This window comes from Corythoichthys intestinalis, chromosome 2 (assembly GCF_030265065.1).
Source record: "Corythoichthys intestinalis isolate RoL2023-P3 chromosome 2, ASM3026506v1, whole genome shotgun sequence".
NCBI classification, from domain to species: domain Eukaryota; kingdom Metazoa; phylum Chordata; class Actinopteri; order Syngnathiformes; family Syngnathidae; genus Corythoichthys; species Corythoichthys intestinalis.
Window position 1 is genome coordinate 65103335 of NC_080396.1, and position 13829 is coordinate 65117163.

At 37.8% G+C, this 13829-nt stretch overlaps 1 protein-coding gene across 7 annotated transcripts in view; it reads left to right on the forward strand.

Moving 5' to 3' along the window:
• Positions 1-13630, forward strand: part of agrn (agrin) — a 526155-nt gene extending 512525 nt beyond the window's left edge. For all 7 annotated transcript variants that reach the window (XM_057830472.1, XM_057830467.1, XM_057830469.1 and 4 more), the window contains 3 exons: positions 304-528; positions 3719-3822; positions 11390-13630. In XM_057830472.1, the coding sequence (XP_057686455.1) occupies positions 304-528; positions 3719-3822; positions 11390-11550 (490 nt within the window). In that variant the 3' untranslated portion in view covers positions 11551-13630. The remainder of the gene's footprint in view (positions 1-303; positions 529-3718; positions 3823-11389) is intronic.
• The last annotated feature ends 199 nt before the right edge of the window (positions 13631-13829 follow it).

The window sequence follows — 13829 nt, forward strand, 5'->3', positions numbered from 1 at the left end:
TGCTCACACTACAGATGTCTATTGACAATCACAGTGGGCATTACCAAAATGTTAATCCAATTCCTAATTGCACCATCTATTTTTGGAAGTTCCATTGTTTTGCAAGTATGAACTCAGTATCAATTAATCTGCACTTTGTTTAATTTTCCTAATGATTAAGGCAGTTTACCTCTAGTGAAAAGCTATTTTTCTTGAACATACTTACTTATCTGTGATTGGCCTAGGTTGGTCACCCACTGGTACTCTTTTCACATACAGAGCAATTTTAACATGTCACTCACGCCTCCACTCTTTCCCCCACAGTGAAAAAGCTCTGCTGGTGAACAAATTTGAACTCAGCATCCGTACCGAGGCGACTCAGGGCCTCGTGCTGTGGAGCGGGAAGGGTGTCGAGCGTTCCGACTACATCGCCCTGGCCATCGTTGACGGTCGCGTTCAGATGATGTACGATTTGGGCTCCAAGCCGGTGGTGTTGCGCTCCTCCGTGCGCGTCGACACCAACCGCTGGATACGCATTAAGGCTAGCAGGTGAGTCGTGCCATGTCAGCCAATGAAGGCTTTTTTCACATTGATGGGATTACACTTCATCCATATTCTATTCCTGTCGCTGAGATCCCTTGCATCAATCCTCTGATGCGCTACGAGTTGACAGATTAGTCTCAGATTAAGGTTATTTCCACGCCTGGTCATGCTTGAGTGCGACGTGCACTGTGGATCAAATTCAAAGGATGCACTAATGAATGTTGAGGAAAGAAGAACATGTAGCAGCACTTAGGTTCCACAAGGGAAAATTAAATAATAATTGAATTAAAATTGCATAAAGATGAATCCCAACACACACACGTGTATCTTGAAGATCATGCTCCCAGCATGACAGCTGATGCCACACTTTGGGAATTTAATTCTAAATTACATTTGCAATGAATCAGATTACCGCAAATTAGATGAAGCACAGCAATCCTGGATCATGAGTCCTTTCCCCTTTGGGTAATCCAGTTAAAATAAAACAAAAGTAAAAATATTGTGTTCATGTTCCTGCAGCATATGCATAACCTATATACGGTGAGGTTTCTTCAAGTAGTTTAAAACCTTCTTAGTCTGTATCAATTCGATTTCTAATATAATGCTGCAACGATTAATGGATTAACTCTAGTAATTCGATTAGAGAAAAGCTTCGAGTCATATTTTTCTGCTTCGAGGATTCGTTTAATTAGAGTGGTAGTGTAATGTAATGTAATTTGTTTGTTTTGAAAGCGTTTGCATTTAGTTTTATTGATTTGCGTGAATACACGACCCTCTAGTGTCAATTATGAATATGACAGAACTCATTTAACATGGCTCCCTGTTAAGACCAACATGGAGCTAATATGATTGTTTGTGCATTTGGAAAAGGAAAAATTAGCATATTATATCATTTAAGCTACCAAACCTTTGCGGTGCAACTTAGCCAATTGTTCTTTTGGTGTATTTCAATCCTCTTTTATTAATTTTTTATACCGTTTGAGGCTAACTTGAGGTATTTTAATTTATTTTTAAATGCGCTTACTGCTCTTTTGAAATGAAAGTGCAATTCCGCAAAGTTTGAAAAAAACACTCTGGGAATTTTTTTTGTATTCGCGTTTAATGCTGTTTTGAAAGTGCAATCTTAGCAAGCCTTTCTTTTACATCTCCTAAAATGTATTCTGCTACATATTAAATTTTCCTAATCCGATTATTCATACTAACTAATTGATAGGCAAGGCAAGGCAAATTTATTTATATAGCACAATTCAACACAAGGCAATTCAAAGTGCTTTACATCACATGAAGATCATAAAAATCACATTTAAATCAATACAACGTAAAAACCAAGACAAAAGATAGCATTTAATCACAAATAGAATAAAAATAGATAAATAAAAATAAAACAAAAATATAACAAAAACTACTACTAATAATAATAATTGAAATCAGCAATGGAGATAAGCACAAGAGGAATAGAAAGCAGGTAGATTGAAATATATAGCCAGTTATGGATATGCAGTGCTAAACAAAAGCGTTTTTAGCCCTGATTTAAAAGAGCTAACAGTTTGAGCATACTTCAGACGTTCAGGTAACTTGTTCCAGAGGTGAGGAGCATAATAACTAAATGCTGCCTCTCCCTGCTTGGTTCTTGTTCTTGGAATATGCAGAAGACCCGTTCCAGAGATAGGGCAATCAATTACTTAAATAATAGATATCTGCAGCCCTAGTCTAATGAGGTGGAGGGGGGTGTTTGGTTCGAGTACAAAAGTGTTTTTTAGGTCCATACCTTTTCTCTGTGAAAAACCCTGATTTGTATCTCAAAAGAGGACAGACCTAGGCCATCACTTTGACTTGTTTGTGAATGTAATATGATCCTACAATGTATAGAAATTTGTTATGACTAAAATATAACGAAGTAAAACATATTATAGTAGTATGAAATTTAATGATCCCCAAAAATGCAATATACTCCTACAGTAAGTTTATGATACTAAAAATGTGTTGTTTCAGTTTAACTTTCAGTCTGACTGAACACACCAAATTGTCTGTAGATCGGAATGTGTGGGTTGTTTGTCTCTATGTGTCCTGCGACGGGCTGGCAACCAGTTCAGGGTGTACCCTGCTTCCTGTCCATTGTTGGCTGGGGTAAGCTCCAGCACCCCCGCAACCCTTCGTGAGGATATGTGAAGATGAATGAATGAGTAAGCTTGTGATACTAAAAATGGGTCCTTTCTGGGGTTTGGCATTCATAAACAGAAAAATTTAATGTCGTATATTTCTAATTTTCCTCATAAATCTATTTAAGCTTTTTGGATGAGGTCCAAATCATAGTTTATTTGACATTATAGTTTCTTATCCTGCCTGCACGTCATCATGTTTTATTTAAATAGGATTCGACATTCAACAACAAGATTATTTCAAATATTCTGTTGTGGTTAATTGTCCTACTGTCACATAATAAAATAAAAGAAAGAGAGAGAGAGATGATGTGCGGTAAAACAACTAAACAATGAAAAAATAACCATCTTGAAAAAGCCAATAACACAGCTCATTTAGTACCATGCTTTACAATAGAAAATAGGCATGCAGTGCATGGCGTCGTCGCGTTAAAAGATTCTGTCATTAGAAACAAATTTACTTCTTGAAATGTGAGCATGACCCATTAATTGTCTTGGGCCTGCTGGACATTAACATTCAGTGTTGCAGTTAATTGAAGTGTGGGGGATAATTACATTGCTTCCATTGTGTAAGAAAGCAAGAACAATTGATCATTCAACATCCATGCCAAGCCAAGGATCAATTTACGTCTCATCCTTGGCACACTAAGCGGCTCACAAGATAATTTGGATGTTGACGTTGGTGTAAATCACAGCATGTGTAGTTATAGTTTCGCAATCTGTGTTGCTTGCCGTTTTAATGACACCCCCTCTGTTGGTATGACACTTTAGTGGGTTCAAATTATCCCCGTCGTCACAATTCTTGAGTGTGCTACCACTTTGTACAGGGCCACCTTGTATGAATGCTGTTCCTGCAGCATCTGTTAGCTGCTAGGCAGGCCCATTTAGAACGCTGCTTGGCAAAGGCGTTTATGGGGGTGCTTAGTGTGCTGCCAGCGGAGCCGTGGAGTCATGATGCTTCGGATTAAATGAAAGAACATTTTACAGCTATTGCATATGACACACATTCTTCTAAACAACAGCCCTGTCCTCCACAGAGCCCTACGAGATGGATCGCTACAAGTCGGCAATGAGGCAGCAGTGACAGGATCATCGCCTTTGGCAGCAACTCAGCTGGACACAGACGGAGCGCTTTGGTTGGGTAGGTGGCCACACTTGGATAGAGAAATAGAGGAATCCACCATTCAGCCAAAAGAATGTCTATAAACACCCTTCATTAAGGAAAATGTTTCTCCCACTGAACCTGTGACCCCATTCAAACCCAATGCTTGTTTGTAAATATAAAAATTCAACAAATGGTTTAATTCTTTTGTTTCCTGAAAAATTATTTAGGAGATTATTTTAAAGGGAGAGAAAACACCTTGAACATATGCATATCAGCAGAAAGAATTTTGTATAAAAAGTCAAAAGACAGAATTTTAATTTTCCAATGGCTAACAGTGGAGCCAAACATAAATAGAAATGAATATTTCCCAAAAGGAGGCGATAAAGCTGTGGCTGCCCACTGTGTTATGCAATGGCTTATACACACTTTAATTGCCCAAGGAAGTGAAGTAGGCTTTGTCTGAGTCTCAGGTGGTGAGAGGAGAAAAACTACGACAGCTTGAACAGGTACAAAAATTGTAAAGTGTGTGTGACTATTTTATTAGCTACTTTTTACCTGTTTTGTGTGCATTTGCATTCATGTGCTATACACATGTATCGGGACTGACGTCATGTTTGTCCCGCGATGGCTGCGTTAGTAAGCTGTGTCATTTTTTTTTGGTAGTTGAACATTATTTTCTCCATTATCAGAGGTATAAGAAAAATGTGTGATATGCATACTTAAATACTTAATGCAACCGTCTTTCAAATGAAGGTCATTTTTGGCAGCCCTTTCAATTTTTGTCTTAGTCTTGTGGATGAAAATATTTATAAGTCTGAGTAGAGGTGCAACAATGAATCGATTACTCGACAACTAATCGTTTAGCAAATTAACAACTATTTGTATAACCAGTTAATCGTTTAGGACCTTGTTCACATTAAACTTGTCTAAATTCTTGAAATTATAACATATATATATAACTTCTCATTTGTAAATATTATCAGATTTCTTCATTACATTTTTTGTTAAGTCAAAGTAGTACATGAATAAAATCCGCTTTTACTTTGGAAGAGAACAATTTACATTTTTGCCAATTGTCAGACATCTTACTATCTAAATTAGATTCTTAATGTGGCTGCAACAACTAATCGATTCATAAATTAATTGCCAACAAATTTGATAATAAGCTATGAGCAGTCCCGTTTGGGTACTTGTGTGCGTGTAATGTGAGGCTGTGCGCGTGCATGCCAGTGATTAGAGGAAGAGAGAGTTCACTGCTACACTTGGGTTGGGTTGCTGAATCAACAAATATTACAAAATGTCGAGGGTTAGATTATATATTGTGGTGTTCGAGCCTCTGTGCCTCTGTCAGATGTGAGTAAATGAAGCCATTTGCATTGTTTGTATTCTTTGTTGATAAGTACAATTCTACTCATCATGGAGCGCTAAGCTAGTTAATTATTATGCTAATCAGTGTCCTGAGCGTCTGTTTGAATTGTGTTTTGGAGAATCATATTGGCGATTGAGTTATTGTTAGATAGTAAAGTTGAAAGTAAATTTCTTTTTATAAAGAAACCACACACTTAAACCAAATCATACTGTAGCTTAGTCTCAGCACAAACTCCCATTCAAACTGTAAATTGTCATACAAGAGTGTGCTTTGAAATTGAATGTTGTTGTCAGTGTTACTTACAACATGCCTAAAACAACTAGTTAAAATGTGAAGGTAATTGAAAAAAGTTAGATTTGCTCGATTAATCGTTTAATTAGTTGGCCGATTAATCGATTATAAAAAATAATCGTTAGTTGAAGCCCTAAGTTTCAGTCATATTTTAGTCATTTCAAAATGTTTTCCTCTTTAAAATGTAAAGGTTTTAGTCCAAAAATAAAGGTTTCCAACAATTTTAAATGAACATAGATGATGATAATACACACTCAGCAGTAAAAACAGTACATCATTTTCAATTAAGCTCGAAGCCACAAACTGTATGTAACAAAAAAAATGTTCTCTGTGCTTTTAACACTGGGAGATTTGAGATTTTTTTTTGTGTGTGTGTGCTATTCTTAGAGTCTAGCCAGAAGTTGCAAGTTATCAGTATTTCCCAGTAATTGCTCATTTACCAAACAAACAGCTGAAGTGGGCTAATAGCTAAATGCCATTTCGCCAACTAGCTCTCCTCTGGACTTACTGATCAGAATAGCCTATTGTGTTTGGACTGGCCAGTGTTTTAAGAGGACGCTCGCCATTCTGATAAGGCTAATGCGAACGCGAATGCTACGCTAGCGCTAGGAGTTACGTTTACCATCTGATGATCACTCAGCACAGACCTTTAAAAGCTAAAGCAACATTGCGTATCCTCTCTTGCCAGTATAAGAAAACCAACCTCGCTGTGTTACCAAACAAGCAAGATGGAGTGCAGCCTAGCTTTAGGCACTTACTAAACTCCGTTGAGGAGAGTGGGGGAGAGGGGCAGCACATGTCACATGAGTAATATTTTCATTATTGTCATTGTTGACGAAAACCACACTTCTGGACAGTATATGTCATTGAAAGTGGCCATTAGACTGATTGTTGTCTTACGTTATGAATTCTTGCAGCCCAGTTTTGGCATCAACAACCATGCAGGTTCTTGTAAGTGTTTAGTAAATGTATATAGAGCCATATAGAATATGTGTTACTTTTCCTCTCGATTTTCATGTTTGAATTTGTACCTCACCGACATGTCAGACAGGATGAAACTGATTTGCTCAACCTAGGAAGGTCAATGTGCATGCTCGGTATGAGGGAGTGCTAGTAGACATCATGTACAGATGATGTAAAGTTAGCCGGGAAGATCACAGATTTGCTAAATGGAATTGGCATTTGGAGACATAATTTCTCTCCTATCGCTCGTGTTCGCGTGTCACCTCCAACTAACCCCTACTGATGGCTGTTCAGCCGATACTTGGTGAATTTCTTAATATGATTAGGATAACAACAGTAATACGTTCAATGAAGTGGTTTTCACACTCTTTGAGAGTGTTTGACGCAAGCTGATGCCATACTTATTAAATTCACCACATATGCAGTTAGAGCTCATGTACTATTTCATTCTGCCTACACATCGTTCTGAAACTCACCAAAATCGCCTTGGACTAGTGAGCTACATTTCGTGTGAATACAATATACTACTTGGTCAAATATTTTCTGGCTTTCACAGTAAAAAAGCCTTCAAACATGGACCCATCTTGCAGCTTGGTTGAAGCAACGGAGGTGTGTTGTTGACCTCAGGTATCAACATTGGAGTCAGTGGAGAGAGCTAAGCCCTAAAGCAAGAATACATAATCCTCCAATCCTTCCATCAAGGGTCTTTCTTTTTAAATCCCCTTTTCATCGTTCATCATTAATTCGACCGTAATGCGCATGAAATTAGGCCTGTCGATTCCCTATTTCTGAGGTGCACAATCCGATTAAGATGGGTGGGACAGAGGAGGTAAAGCGCATTTGACGGCAAAGTGAACTCTGAGCCCAGCAGATAAGTTTGATGAGGACAATAGAGGGTATGACCCAGTAGTACATCATTAATATTTGATAAAAACTTGCTAATATGCTGAGAAAGATGAGTAGTTGGCCTGTGAGTACCCAAAAGCGTAAATTACCATCGAACATGCTGGAGAGAATAGGAGGCGTCAAACACCAACTAACTGGGTCAATGTTGGCCCTCAAAGGATATACGAATTCAGTTAAAATTTAATATAAATTGAAAAGGTGGACTAATAGAAAGCACAATGGAATGAATTGATTGCTTTGAACTACAAAAGTGCTAATTTCATATTAGAGAACTACTATTTCAGTCTATTCATTCTGAGTTTAAAACACATTAGAAGTTTCCTCGAAAAGGGTGGTTTCCAATTTAGCTATAGTAATCTAAAATCCTACCTGTACAAAGATAATAATGTTCACTTTTGATTGACAGTCTCAAGAATTGGTTTAAATACATGCTAATTTGCGGCTGTAGTTTTCAGTTCATTGCATCATACATACTGGGAGAACTTTCTAAAATTTCGTCCTCTCTTGTAGCTAAATGAGGTAACCAGAATATTAGAAGGTTTTGTACAGTACTTGCATTTCTTAACCTTGTGAAAGTGTATCAAAATAGTGTGGTCTTTGAATGTGAATATTTGCTGTCACAGGGAACAAAATTAAAGTCATCAGAAAAATAATTAGCGTAGAGTCCTGGAAGGAAAAATATTTTATTTATAGGAATTGAAACCTTCGGAAATGCCAATTAAGAAACAATGATGGAATTTTCCCTGTTTAAAAATGACGTTCTTTAAATGCGTCCTCTTGTACTTATACATTCTTGAAAGCTGCTGTTGAGATTCCTCATTGATTTCTCATCTGAGATGGAATACAGTACTGCCAATTTCATCCTGATTTCACCAAGGTTACTAAAATGGTACATTGTTGACTTGCTCAAGGTCACTGTCTCACAGTGTTTCCACTTGCTTATGTGCAAAAATTCCCGTTTTTTTTTTTTTAAGTGGTAACTGCAGATTTCAAGAATGCATTCATGCAGGAGGATGCCATTTAAAGGACATATTTTTTAGATGAAAGTTCCATAATTATTTTGCTAGAGGGAATGTAATGTCATGATTAACGTCGCATTTTTTTTTTTTTTTCCATAGTTTGGCAGAGGGTGCGTCTTATACTCTGGAGCGAGTTATTTGTGATTATTTACTGTCGTGTCGGGCCAACTTCTCTCTCGCTAACTTTTTTAAAATAAATATATATTCATATATTTATACTAAAACGATGTATGGATGTTAGATAAAATAAATTATTTGGATAAGACAGAGAAGGCGCTGTGCATGCCTGCGCACGTGAACGCAGTGGCCCCGCTCTCTTTTCAATCTTCCCCTCCGCGAGCTTCCTGGTATTTCCTTTTTGATATGGAGCAGCTATAGGAGTGAAAAACAAACTAAAGACATGGGAATTGAAAAGCAAACAACTGTGGTAGGATTGGCATATGGAAAGGATTCAAATTAATTGTTGAACATACGGAAACCTGCGTCGGCTTCGCTGAATGTAAACAAATGTGGCGCTTTGGTCTCATTTAGAAATATATTTAACAAACTTTTCCAGCATTATTTCATTGTGTAAATGCATTGTGTAAATGCAGACTATTTAAGCATTGAGAAAACCTGCCTTTTTTTCTGTAACTCGAGGAGATTAAAATAAATGTCAAATCCACTATTCGCCTGTTAGAACAGACACGCAAATATAAAAATTATAAAGGTTTATTGAATATCCACCTTACAGTCTTGTTTAACTGGGAGAATTCATTACCAAAGACAGGCTTTGATTTGTTATCATTATGCACATATGCACCTCATCGTCACAAACGTGATCACACAAAGACGCAACCACATATCGCATCCCCGCTTTTCCTCCTTCTCCTGAGTCCTCACAAAACATAAAATTTCGGGTTTTTTCAGGCTCGGGCAAGCAAATCAAGTTAATTGATAGGGCTCAGGCCACGTCTGCCTTCAATACCCGCGGGCCGGTCGGGTCGGGCTGGACTTTTTAGGCCCGATCTAACTTCTAGCGTCCTGTAATGTTAGCATAGCGTACACCTATTCAGCCTGTTGTTCTCTATTGTATTTTAAATTGCCTTTCAATATGACATGTCTGTTCTTGGTGCTGGATTCCATCAAATAAATTTCCCCCCAAAAATGCGACTCATACTCCAGTGCGACTTTTATATGTTTTTTTTCCTTTTCATTGCGCATGTTTTGGCTGGTGCGACTTATACTCAGGTGCAACGTACAGTCCGAAAAATATGGTAATACATATAGTCCCTAGGTTACGAACGAGTTCCGCTCCTACGCTGGCGACGCAACCCAAATTTCCGCACAAGTCAAAATTAACCCTTTAAAATTTTGGTGACAGCATTGGGTCTAGCTGGACTGTCATCTTATATGATTCAGGAGCAAACTCAGATGTCTGAGGTGAATAAAGGATAGCAGCGCTCTGGTTTGGCCCACATAAGGCTGTAAATTGTTTCAGCTACTATATGTTTGTGTACACATTTGTAATTAAGTTTAGAGCTACAGTTTGTGGAGTTATGCGTGAGCGATTTGCTATGAAATTTGTAAATACGTTAGCATTCGTAGCATTTAAGATAGCTGACTTTTATTAGGCAAGTTAGGCTAATTTAAACCTACTAAATTTACGTATCGATTAGACGAGATGGACATTTGGATACCAATTGTTTTGTGTCAAGTGTTTTATTGTTAAAATGTGTGTCATTTTAAGCATAAGTGTCAGTACAGTGGTACCTCTACACACGAAGTTAATTCGTTCCAGGACCTTGTTTGTAAGTCGAAATTGTCGTATGTCGAGCAGGATTTTCCCATAAGAATACATTATAATTCCATTAATTCGTTCCACAGCCCAAAAGCCTACACTAAATCCTTAATAAATACTGCTGTTACTATTGCAAGTAGCAGTTACAAAGAGCAAAGCAAATAAATTATAAATAAAAATCAGAATAATAATAATAATAATACCTGTAATAATTTAACGAATCGGGTTCTAATGTGGCGGACTTTTTTTGCTTTACCTGAACGCACCGCGTGGCTGACGTGACGGTGAGCAAGAGAGAGCGGCTCTCTTTTACTTTGTTTTGATGCTGGCGTTGTGTTGCTCGTTGTGTTGATGGAATAAATGATTAGAAACCTGACGAAGCTGGAAATTTCTTTGGGAATGTTACCATAATAAAAATTATCACCTTAACTTATAAAGACTGGCAAACGGTGGAGGACCGCCGGCCGAGATCGACATTCTACGGCCCTGTTGTCGACCCAGTTCATGGAATCACACACCATGCTTATATTTTGCTATCATTTACATTTTCATTTCAATTCACCTTTTCTTTTTTTCTCCTCCACCTGCACTAACCTTTTTGGATCCAGTGTTGATTTCTCTCACAAGAAAATCAGCTGTGCGTCCGACAAAGCAAAGAATTTGCAGCGCTGTCAAAAATCGTAGCATTTCCAGCATGTCGTCGGATATAGAAACAAATGGCGAGTCAAATTTTACGTCGGATGGCGAAAAGATTGTGTGTCGAAGCGATCGTATGTCGAGGTACCACTTTATATGTGTTACAGCTTTACAAATTGTCAAAGTGAAGAAGTAAAAAGCTTCTAAAAGCACAATTGCTTTGTTTGCTGTCGGCAAAGCTGAACAACTTAACGTTTAGTGAGGACAGAACAAACAAACAAAAAAAAATACTCAGAGGTACAATAAGATACTGTTTATGCGACCAAAAAAAAAAAAAAGACAAAATGGTATACGAGACCCGGCGTCGTAAAGTCGAAATCGCTTAAACTGAGTACGCCGTAATCCGGACACTACCTGTATTGATCCATATATAGGGCACATTTGATTATTAGGCGCACTGTCGGCTTTTGAGAAAACGGAAGACTTTTAGGTGTGCCTTATACTGCGGAAAATACGGTACACAAGTGGAGATGGCAGAAAAATCTACTTTGTTTAATCTACTTAGTTGTATTCTACCGCTTCTATTATTGTCACTGTCTTGTACAATTGCTTAAGCATCTTGTTTCCTGTTGTCCTCAGGCGGCCTGGAGGAAGTGGCGGTGGCACGTCGGTTGCCCAAGGCCTACAGCACAGGCTTTGTAGGCTGCATCAAGGATGTGGTCGTCGATGGCGTGGAGCTCCACCTGGTGGAGGATGCATTAAACAGCCCCCAAATATTACACTGTCCAGCGGCCAAATAAGGCCCAAAAAAACACTGAGAGAAAAGAGGAAACCAATCAGTAACTACTCAAGAAATCCTCCCCATCCTTTCCACTCCCTCCATAGCACCAATGTCTCCTGCTGTAATTATTTTCTATTTTTGTATACTTTTCGTCGCTTTTTATATGGGAAGAAAATGTTTTTAAATTTCTTGTTTTCCCTCATAATTTCTTTTAATCTGTTACTCCGTTCACATCTTTTGCCTTTTTTTAATCAACATGTAAGGCATATTTTTCAGTGTATCGCGTTTGCTGTTTAATCCGTCAGAGGTAACAAAAGGTTGCTACTTGATGTTGCTCATTACTTGAACTCTGGTATTGATTATTACTTAAGCCCTTATCATGGTGCCATATCCGTCGCTTACATTCCCCAGACATTTTTTACATGCAATATAATATATACAGAATACATTACTTTTATTATACATTCCCTCTCCAACTCCCGGTCAAAGTATTTTCCTAATGGGACTATGAGATCAATCAAGCTGCTACAGTGAGAAGTACAACAACAAAAACACTCATCCATCACTCTTTAACTCATGGCGCCAAAAATGTAATTTAATTCATACTAAAACTACTATTTGTTGTATCTAAAGCCCAACTGATGCTAACACATCATTATATTAAATAAATTGTTATAAATAGAGTTTATGAATGATACCAGAGACTGTGAATATGTAACATTGTTGTTTTTCTCAGAGAATTTTGGGGTCTGTTTTTTTTTTGTTTTTGTTTTATTTTGTTTTTCTCAAGCAAAACATAACTCATAATTACCACTTTTAACGCATGGACTTATGCAGTGTTGATTTTTTTCCCTCTTTAACCAACTAAAAAACACAAGTAAAATGTTTTTTTTAACAATAAGAAATTGTTGGCTCACTTACTGTATCTTCTCTTCCTGGTTTTATGCGGGACCCTTGAACGGTGCACGAGGGGAGAAATTGTCTTGAGGGAGGATGGGGGAAAAAAACGGAGTAATGCAATGGGAGAGAGACGATCATCTTTGGATGTGTCTTGCCTGGCAACAGTCAACAAACAACAAGAAGACGTTTTCTTTTTATATTCCACATTCCTGGAAGACTCTGGCTGTTGAGAGTGACTGTGACACTTGTTGAAGCCATAACAGCCACAAATAAACAATTATTCTTGTTAACTAACATACTGTAGTAGCGCATGGGTTTGTAACATTCAGTGATGCAATGAGGAGTTGCTAAACCACAATAAGCTGTGATGACATATCTTCTTTTGATATGATATCTTTGGCAATATATTCTATGACAAAATCATGCCTGTTTTGTGGTTAAGTATCAGTCAGTCTTGTTGGTTTTCATTCTTAATAATGGTTCCCCTCTAAAATGATTTGGCAACCAGTTTTGTTTGTACAGCCCACCTGTTTTAAGTGCAAAATGTGTTATTTGTGGAGGTTTATGTTGTTGTTTTATTTTAGTAATATACACTGGAGCCGTGTCTCTTCTACCACACGTTAATAAATGTACATGGGGGAGGGATATCACTAAAGCTATAATTATACTGTGTTGTGCGTAATATCAGGTGAATTCAGGGGGCCCTTTTCTGGTGTAAAAAGACTTGTCTCAGTTCCAGCACTCGCTCTCTTTACGTCTTGCTTAAAACATGCTGTTCTTTGGATATGGCCAATTGAGGTGTCGACACTAAAAATATATGTATATTTGTACATGACACCAAACAAAAAGACGATTTATTGCCAACTTGGAATTGCCTTTAAAGTCACCAGTCACCTTGACTCTAAGCTTCTTTTTTTTTTTTTCTTTTGCCAATTGATAAAGCCAATCTACATATGATAGTCATGGTAATAACAGATAAAATCATAGTTTGGGGGTAAAAAAAACAAAAAAAACGAGAGGAATGTTCATTTCCCCTTTTTTGTTCCTAACATATTTAAAAGTGGATGTAAACTACTGCCCGATCTCAAACCTGAAGGGGTAGTGCACCAAGTAAAAGTGGCATGACCTGAACATTACTAACTTTATGACCTTTGTCTTGTGTTCCTACCATCATGAAATAAAATGTCTACCAAAATGGGGTTCATTCTTGTCTTTTTTCATTTTTTCAGACCTTTTTTTGTGTCTAGGTTCGGGTGTGTGTAAACATTAGGGATGTAGAAATCAGAGTTGGGTATAACTAAAGATGCACCGATACCATTATCGGCAGGGGGGGTCAATCCGGTGGTATCGGTATCGGTGAGTACTAACAAAGAGGGCGCAGATACCATTTACGGGTTC